At 36.7% G+C, this 10,178-nt stretch overlaps 1 protein-coding gene across 3 annotated transcripts in view; it reads left to right on the top strand.

Moving 5' to 3' along the window:
- The first annotated feature begins 1,086 nt into the window (after nt 1–1,086).
- LOC146497438 (guanine nucleotide exchange factor VAV3-like) overlaps nt 1,087–10,178 on the top strand; it is a 64,130-nt gene continuing 55,038 nt past the window's right edge. Inside the window, exons 1-2 of one of the 3 annotated variants that reach the window (XM_085140506.1) lie at nt 1,087–1,505; nt 4,701–4,817. In XM_085140506.1, coding sequence (XP_084996632.1) covers nt 1,302–1,505; nt 4,701–4,817 — 321 coding nt within the window. In that variant the 5' untranslated portion in view covers nt 1,087–1,301. The remainder of the gene's footprint in view (nt 1,506–4,700; nt 4,818–10,178) is intronic. The other 2 variants (XM_085140505.1, XM_085140507.1) reach the window with 2 other exon arrangements.

The following is a 10,178-nucleotide window of genomic DNA, read 5'->3' as shown; positions in this document are numbered from 1 at the left end:
ATAACACCGTTACACCATCTGATTCTTTAGAGCACAGAACAAAGACTGGAATGATCCAAGTTCAGTCTAACGATGATACTACTAGCACAAACGTATTTATTCATTTATACAGTTCACAGAGATGCCTGTTGTGAGGAGACCTCGAAGAAACGACTGTTGAGTGTATGTTGCTCAGTTTATCCATATTCACATTTCTACAGAATGTAAATTAGATTCAATCCATCATGGTAGCCTTAAATTTCCAAGTCTTCTGGGTAGGGGAACTTCAGTGCATGTGGCTGATTGGGACTTTTTATTTTCACCTATAAGGCCAAGGTATATGTGTCCACAAAGCCCGGGCTCACAAATAACACAACTGTCATAAAATGACAATTATGTCGAGTAGGCTGTAATCCACAAGGATTTTGAAGAAAGTTTGTACGTTTCTGGCGCCCCCTATAGGTTGCGGTAAAATGCTCTGGCGTTATCGCGGCATAAAAATCGCGATCTTTGATAACTGCACGCATGCTTATTGAGTTCTGACGAATTTCCTACCAATACTTTTGATGCATAATGGAAGCCACGTCTTTTTATATTGTTCCCTATATCAGTGCATAGCCGTCTGGCCAGTATAGGGCACTGACTGCGGTCGTCTGACTTTTTAAGTGGTGTTTATGGTGGCAGAAGAACTAAACCTGTTTCAAGTGATTTGCCCCTTGCTCTAATTGAAACATGCGAATGATCACTGACAGTGCCTCAAATACAAAGAAACCAGCAACTCTATGAGTAAATATGAATATTTTTTATCCGTTGCCTGCAACTTTAGTAGAGAAATTACAGTTAAAAAAAAGGTGAATCAGTGTTCTTTCACAGAGATGTGGCGAACATGAGAACATTTCTGCACAGCTTCAGACGTATGATTAAACAATTGTCCATGTGTTAAAAGCACAGACGCCTTACAAAGACCTGATTTTCCACAGCTTTTTTCGTTAAATTCTGCACATGACTCGTTTCATAAATAAGGGGACATGACTAAGAAAACAAACAAACAAGCAAAACAAGAGACTTAGGAACGGAAAGATTACAAAATAAGGAAGAGGAAGTTCACTCAAACACAGGGGGTTTCAGAACAGCCACCCCCATCTGTGCAGCTTTCATAAGTTGTAGCGGCTCGTCTGTCCTCCAGAGGCGATGCTGGAGTTTGAAGAGACATGCGGATGGCTCAGGACGCAGCTTCTTCCCCATGCCGTGCACAGACTTCATAAGCGGACAAAGTTTTTAAATTTAGCATTGGCCTGCGGTTTATTCCGCTCTTCGCCAAAATGGAGTATTGGAGGCAATGTGCGATGTGGCTGATCAGCTGCAACGTGCTGCCTGCGAACCACCGGGTAACTGCGGACACGGCGCAGGTGTTCGACCTGGCGCAAACCCTGCGGGACGGGGTGCTGCTGTGCCAGCTACTCAACAACCTAAGACCCCACACTATCAACCTAAAGGAGATCAATCTCAGGCCACAAATGTCACAGGTACATCCATCATTTTATGCGCTACTTTACGAATTACTTGTAAAAAATATTGTGAAATCAAATTCATGCGTTCACTAGCAAGCCATAAGCTAAACCTATAGTGGTGTCCAGGAAAGTCGGGGTTAAGTTTATTAGCCCAATAACCACTGGTAAAAAACCAAAGTAGTTCCGCTGGTGGAAGAGGACGCCTAATCAAAAATGTGTGAAAGTGGACAAAGACATATTTGCAGCTCCTTCTTAAGAAGATCAGGCTATAGCAATTCTAAATAAGGTTACTAAATACATGGAAGAGAAATGGTGGAAGCTATATTAGGGCTTTTATATTTTGTTGTTCTGCCTGCAAGGAGCTACAGTAATTAGGGTACAGAAGCCTGTTCCAGTTTTATTGAAGGTTTAATGCAGACATAGGTGAGATTTTCCCTTTAAGTTATTCCATATTTTCAAAATAAAACCGCAAATTCTAAAGATTTGCAGTTTAAGGCAAGCTTTAGATTATTTCCATCTGTTACACACTGTTTTATTTGTGTCCTGTCTTATTTGGTTTTGGGTCCAACAGATAAGTTTCACTAAAGCCGTGGAGTGGCCTCTGACAGATATCTTCACCCTTTTCTTTTATTGTGAAGATGATGTTTCACTTTCTGTGTCCTGTTCTGGTGTCTTGATCTTTGTCTTTTTTTCTGGATAAAGTTCTTTAGCTTGTGTGAAACTTGTCTGGTTTGTGAAATCCTAAGAAATCGTCCAAATAGACTTCTCCTTGCTCATGCAGTAACCCTTCAGGAGCTGAAGGCTCTGGAGGCATCTGATAAAATCCTGCCTTTGATCCACCCATTAGTTGGGAAACTACATTTTGTGCAGTGGCTTGCCATTTGGTTTGATGGCATATGACATGTGTAATAATTTTAAGCTAATTTTTTATTTAAATCTCTTGCATTACTGTCTTGGCCAGTTAAATAAAATAAAACAAAACATAACAATTTAATGTTTTAAATTAAAAGCACCTTCCTTGGTGTAATATATGTATTTGCAGGTGTGCCTACAAACATAATTAAAGCCTGCCGTGGTTACCAATATATTTATACATTTTCTGTGCTTCTACGTTACTGTAACAGCAGCACTTCCTGTTCAGCAGCATACTCAGGCAGGTGATTAGATCTTTCTGCATCTAGTTGAAAGAGTAATGAACGATTAAAGTCAAAGAAACCGTTAATAATACACCATAAAAAGACAGTGACGTGATACACACACACACACACACACACACACACACACACACAAAAGAACATAAATACATTTTATATTTGTTAGCTGACATAAAATAGGCACTAAAAGCAAATTATATACAGTTTGGTTGAAATGAGCTGTCACCATGATATGATCATCATGATGATATGTTTTTTGTAGTGATAGATCTGCATGAGTGATTGGGCTCTGTCTCACAAACTGTACTATGCACATGTGCTATGCTTTGCACTATCTGTTTCACCAGTGCCTATGTGCTTTTCTTTAATATTTTTTAAAAGAGAGTTAAAGCAAACCCAGGGCATAACAGGCCAAACAATGGATTGACATAGCCTGTAGCTGTAGGCCACTTGGCAATGGTTGCAAAAGGCATGTGTGTCAGTGGGCTCCATATTTTAAATGGCTCTTTCATTGTCATCTACTGATGGGCTATCTTCGAAAAAAGAAACAAGGGCACTGGTGAACACGACTAAAGTGTACACTGATGAAAGGTTACCCAAGACCCGTGTTGTATGCTGAGTTTTGGTACAAATTCAAATAACAATTCACATAACCATTTTGACTATGTCAGTCATAAACAAATATGAACAAATACGCATTGGATACGCAAATGCCCACTCCCTCTCTTATTTGCTTCCAAAGTAATACAAAGTAAAAGCTTTTTAAAGTAGTCTAGTATATATATATATATAACAGGAAGTAAACTTAGCTAAACAAATCACAAACAGACCACTATTAACTGAAAATAAAAAATAATAAACTTAAAAGGTGTTTAAAAAAGTATTTTTTTATTATCGTGCAGCCAGAGATTCTGGGTGTTACTCTAAATGTGAATACAAGAATGTGCACCAGGGCTGTGACTGTGTTCAAAAGTATGAGGCTGTTGGTGGTGCAAAGCCATCATGTTCTTGCACTTCCTCCGTAGACAAACAGGGCCCCTGGGGGCGGCGGGGTGATTACAGGCGTCTCCATGATGAGCTGATGTGATAAAAAGAAGCCTATCTGTTCTCAAGAATTTTCTTACCTACTGCTTAAATTATTACATATTCAGTTTCTAAATCAGCCATTTCTCAGCAATGTGTTTGACAGGAAAAATGAACTGAGGTGATCTAACAGTGCTGTATACGTTTTCTTTTTAACTGAAGTGGCTCAAACTAGACAAAGACCAGTATCTTGAACTCTAAACCAGAACTTTATGTCCAATGTTTCTGTTGGCTGCCGTCTTCCCACTAACACAAAGATCCTAATAGGAAGTGACACCAACAGAGGACATAGTTGGTGGTTTCATTTCACAGTATAAAACTTTCATTTTTCATTTTCAGTTTGTAGGGGCTGTAGTTTACTTTTATGTTTAGAAAAGGGACTTTAAATTCTTGGTGCTTTAAATTATGCTGTCAATTAAAGTTGATTTACATTACAAAGGAGGTTAAAGAGTTTGTTTTTATTTTCCAAACAACGGAAAGTACACTTTTAATGTTACTGTGGTATCTACTCATGTTAGTTTAGTTTTTATTTGACTTAATTTTTGTCTGCTAGCTCTAGATTAAATGAGATCCCACGTAATTAATTCAACAGCGACAGGTATTTTTAGAAACAGCACGACTGTTGTTCTAGGAAAAACCGCAAACAGTGCTGTCAGCAGTTTCGGAACATAAGATCTGTTTCTTCAAAATAATTCCAAGTAAAATTGTTTATTTAAAAAAAAAAGTCAGATTATTGTACTTTGGTGTTAGTTTTTCGATATGATGAGTGTTAAAAATCTTGTGGAGATAAAACCCTCTTGAAACCTGTAATTTGTACTGAGTTCGGGTTGAGATAACCTTAAAAACAACTTTTTATGTTTGCACATATGTATTTAAACAGAAACTAGTTACAAAAAATGTAAACAATGTAAAATTTAATCTATCTACATACAACTTTTTATGTTATATAACAGTCTGTTTCTGCCCTTTGCAGTTCCTGTGCTTGAAAAACATTCGGACATTTCTGGCCTCTTGCTGTGATGTGTTTGGGATGAAGAAGAGTGACTTATTTGAAGCCTTTGATCTCTTCGATGTCCGAGACTTTGGAAAGGTAGCACCCATTTCTGTCATGATAATTTTCTAATATTGCACTATGAAGCAGTCCAGTAATTTCATGTATCATAACATTCTTCTCTCCTTTCATACAGTTATTAGAATCATTTATAAAAGTCTGTAAATCAGTTTGAGTGAATACATTACATGTCACAGCACTATTACATTTGAACTGGTAACAATAACTGTGCAGATTGTCTGTCCCAGTTAACGAGTTTACAGTTTTTCTCCATTGCTCAGATATTAGACATAAGTAATAGTTCAGAGTAGGTGTTATGATAGATTTTGATAGATTTTGTCCAGACGTTATCCATCTAAAAAAAGAAAATCATTATGTAAAAAGTCTAAAAAGAGAATTTTCTGTAACGGACCTCTTTTTTTTTTTTTTTTTAAAGAATGAGTCAAAGAACAATTAATTAACAAAATAATTTTTCCAGTGTTTTACAAAACAGCTTGAACAGATGATAACGTTTTCAAAACAAGCCTAAGTGCATATGCTTGTGATGTTTCACTGCATTATTGTCTTCGTAGCTGTCTTTTGGTGTAAGTGATGCCACACCTGCTCTGTTTTCTGTCCTAATTGATCTATAAATTCTGCCAACTCTTTAAAATACAAGTCTGAGGTATGATGGAAGCATAGTGTACGTGTGCTTCTTCTCTGTGTGTGAGTCTGAAAGCGTTCACTGTTTGCCTACCCACTGCCTGGTTTTACATTTTCATGGAGCTTTTTGAAGGGATTGGCTGACTTCTTTTTATTGCTGTGTTATTGTGGGACCTGTTTTCAGTGTGTGTACACAGCGTTACCAGGTCAGTGGGTTTGTAGTGCGCTCTGTGCAGCCACTCAGCGGACTGTCGCTTAAAGCACAGGAGCCTAATTTAACTTGGCCACGGAAAGCACACTTACTCTGAGGAGCCTTATTCCAACATTTCCTTATTTAAGTACACCATTTTACCTGGGGGCATTATGAGTTGTCTAAGCACTGAGAGGCTTGAAGAAAATTATATATATATATTTTTAAATAAAACTATTGGAGCATATGTATTAATCTATGCTGAATGTATTCTATCTGAGATTTTTTTTTACCTCTGAAGTACATAAGATTGGGCTATCCATCCATGCGTTTTCTTAACTCATTATCCATTTCACTGTTCCAGAAAGGCCGGAGCCTATTTGACATGACATGGAGCAAGAGGCAGGGCAGACCTGGGCCAGTTCGCCAATCTATTGAAGCTTAAATAGGCTTGTTTGTCTCTTTTTACATTTTTTTTACATTTAGTTGTTTTGCCTGAATGCTTATCGTGTCTAAATAATGTATACGGTATCTCATGAGTTTAGTTTGGTAAAGTAATACCATATATCTTATATACATCATAACTTAGGCATACTATATATGATTGCAATAGTGAATTCACCTCCCTCTGTAGAATGGAAGTGGTCATACGTGAACTATGAGAGTGCATACCAAGCTGTGTGTGTAGTTTCTTATACAAGCTCTCTTTTCTTTCAGTTCAGTGTGTTGTGCTCTAAAGAAGCTTCTAGTTAATCTGGCTGCTGATAATCCCACAGGGGAGGTAGGGCTTGCAAATATGTACACTACATCCAAGCCGGGCTGCATAATCTCAGCCATGTTCAAGGGTTGTCCATCAAACAAACAAGCCTCTGGAGGATAAAGATTGCACCAGATCATTGCTTTTTTTTATTGGTAGTTAGAAATACGGGTGACTGTAGGTTAAGCAGTTGGGTTGGATTGGCTCCATGAAGGGCTGTATGTCTAAAGAAGAAATGCTCAATCTCTTCTTTTTTTTTCTTTTTTTTTTTTTTTTTACAGAAAACTCCAAAAAAGGAACATCTCAAATCTCAACCAGTGTAATCCACTTGGGGTCGAGTTGTGCCAGCTCTGCCTGTGGACTGAGTATTAGTCCACTGAATATCTAATGAGAGCTCTGTAACCTACATTTCTCAGCTGAGTTACTACAGGCTTCACTGCAGGGAGCCAAACTTGACACTTGGCACGTAGAAGGCTGAAGGCTAGAGAGATAAAGCAGAGGGGCAAGAAGTGTGTTTATTTCTTCCTTCAGTATAAACTACTATTAATATTTTCACAAAACAACATTACTTTTGTACGAAGTTCATGCAGTTTTTCTTTTTGGGAAATAACTTCACGCTTTCTTCCTGAGAATAAGAAAATTGATAACACATGTCAGCACATAAAATATTATTAGCAACCTGTTAGTTTGGCTTAAGCTAAAAACATCGAAAGACGTCAGTAAAATTCCCTACCCATATAAATAATTATCATGTTACGTATTTATGCATGGTGTATTCCTTACCTGCCTACCCCAGAACTGCTGTATCTATACATTAGTATGCATTCTATACATTATTATTTGAGCTTTTTGACAGATATATTTTACATTCAAATCTTTGTAGAAATGAAATTAAAGTGTAACAGTCTCATTTCTAGCCAGTGTCAGTGTTGTTGAGTGGTATCGGCATATCGGCGAACAGGATCATATTCAGCGATATCAGTTTTCAGTGTTTATCTGTTGCAAAACATCAATTTTGCAATTGCAAATTTTTTGAAAATTGTATGATAAAAATGTGAAAAACAGAAAACTATTTAAACCATTCAGGTTTTTGATATGAAAGAAATATGCTGATAGCATATGGATAACTGGAATTGTTGTCGGGGAATTGTTGTTTTAAACTTAAATGTCCATATCTGTCCATAATTTAATTAAAAAAAAAAAACATTTATTAATTTACCTAAATAAATATAATCACATAATTAATTAAGTGTAGGTAGGTGGACGTTACATCAAGCGATCTGCTTCACTGTTCTGCGCTAAGCTAATATTTAGCGTTTAGAAATAAGAGCACTGTCGGTCTTCTTACCTTAACTTGCCAAATGCAACCTTCATGCACAGATTATCAGTGTGTGATCAGTTGGTACCATCACACACTGAAGAATGCAAAAATACCGTTTTAAATGTGTGCTTTGACGCTTAACTCAGCAAAGCTCACATTAAGGTTGGTAAAAACTAAACAAAGAGTGTGAAGTAGCCCCTTCTGAAACGTTACATTTGCATAACCCATAAAGTCTGACAATTACCAAAAGCCTCAAAAAACTCTCAACAATAATGTGTTCCTGATTATAATTTGTGTTAACGACACTACATTGTCTTTCTGGCTGTATCTTCGTAGAATCATCCTTGGGGTGGCTAAATAAATATCAGAGCTTTCTCAGAAAGTTGATGGATTTTAATTTTGTTTTGAGAAGCTAATAAAAAAAAAATGTATATTTTGTGCAGTGTGATAGACGTGAACAGCTTGATTATTATTTAAAAAAACAGAATATATTTACAAATTGACCGTTAAAGTGACCATTAGTAATTAATGAATTAACACGTTAATTCTGCACAGAATAATCTGCAAATATACAAAAAAAATGTATTTGTTTCTCTTCTATTAAATATTGAACAAATAACTTGGAAAATAAAAGAAAGAAGTAGAATAAAATATCAGCTACCAGGAAAATTATCATTTTAAACTTCGGTGTCTGTCTCAGCACAGAATTTCACAAAACAAAAGAAATATGAATTTCATATATATATTGCCAAAACGATTAAATTAACATGTCTTTTAACACGCTTTTCCTTCGGATAGAGCTACACTGTCACACTGCCTGTCCCTATTTCTGGGTCAAGCTAATATTCAGCATTCAAACTAGACAGTGGTATTAATCTTCTTGCCCAACCTTGATTATTTTGAATATATGTATTTCCTGAAATGTCAATCTATTCCTTTAACCAAGCTGAAAATCTGTCATGTAGAGATTATCACTGTATGGTCCATTAGTATCATCACACCATGTAAAGTTTCACCTTTATATTTAGTGCCGTTATTTCTGTGTTAATAATAATGAAAAATGATCATTGTCAGCTGCACTTTGGAGCTGTTGTTCCAAAGATTAGAGGGCCCTGCTGAAAAGGCTCTGTTACTTCTGCTTTCACGCCTGGATCTAGGAAGATATCAAGAGCATTTGGCTCATAGATCTCTGGTATGTGGATTTTCAAAAAATCTATAATAGAAGGTGGTGCTAATCCATCGAAAGTCTTAAAAACAAGAAATACAGTTTTTAAACGGATCCTGAAATGGATTGAAACCCAGTGTAAGGAGGCAAATAATCACCCCACTGCTAAGTTGCTTCTCCTTTATGAAGTTTCAATCTTTTTGCTTTGTGTAGTTGCATAAACAAGAGAGCATTTACAGACGTTTAATGGACCGTCTATTTTATTTCGGGGACTCAAAAACAACACAGGGCAGAATGTGTGATGAATTTATTTGTACTTGCTAAAATTAGAACAAGTTTCACAGAGAAGTGACTGCATTGCACCTGCAGAGTGGCAAACATGAACATTTGATTTCTTATCCGATGTTACAGCTCTCTGTCTTTTTCACAGTGCTCCGGGGATTTACGATAGACATCGTAAATAGGCCACACTAACCAAGGCGGTTGGTCTTCAGCTTAGCTTGTGGCTTTGCTTCTCAACTCACATGTAGCTTCAGCCAAATGACTTTCAGACATGTCAGGTGTGAGAACAACTTGTTTTTTTAAAAAAAGACAGCCTAGAAGGATTTACACTTCACTAAATGAATGTGATTTAAACCAGTGTTAGATTGATCATTTCATGTATTTGCAAGAGATCTTTCTCCTTTCTTGTGCAAGTTACACTGAATCCATCTAAAAACAGTTTGGCTTTAATATGTTTCTTTAGATTTTCAATCTTGTATTCAGTAGCTATCACTATCACTAGAAGTAAACCAGCTGTGATGTGGACAAAGTGTGCAGGAGCAGGGTTACATTTACATCAGTAGTCTTAGATTTTCGCAGAAATTTCACAGAGATCAATATACTTGTTTGCATTGTGGAACATTATGCTGCACTATGGCATCTAATTTTTTTAAGTGCAAACAGTGATGCAGGGGAAACAAACAAACAAACAAACAAAAAAACATTTACAGTGCTGCAAACATCACAATGTTGCACTTTTAAAGCTGGGTACAGTTTACAAACGGGCCTCTTTTCAAGTCATAAGCACACCTGGGTTTAGCCAAAGCCACAGGACTTATTCACACAGGAAGGGGAGATAAACTCAAGATTCAAAGGGTGTTATATCTAACCCAAATAACTATCTTAGCTGCAAATCCAAAAAAGTAACTTTGCGAACTTTGCAGCTTTGTCGCTGGATAATTTATCATAGAGAGAAACTATGATGTAAATGAGTTAACTGGTATTTATTTTACTTTTCTGTCGTAATTGGGACATTGCATTACATTACATTGCAATGTTTCACC

Source organism: Neolamprologus multifasciatus, chromosome 18 (genome assembly GCF_963576455.1).
Source record: "Neolamprologus multifasciatus chromosome 18, fNeoMul1.2, whole genome shotgun sequence".
Classification (NCBI taxonomy): Eukaryota; Metazoa; Chordata; class Actinopteri; order Cichliformes; family Cichlidae; genus Neolamprologus; species Neolamprologus multifasciatus.
Note: the sequence above shows the minus strand (reverse complement) of the source record. Positions and strands in the feature narration are given on the sequence as shown.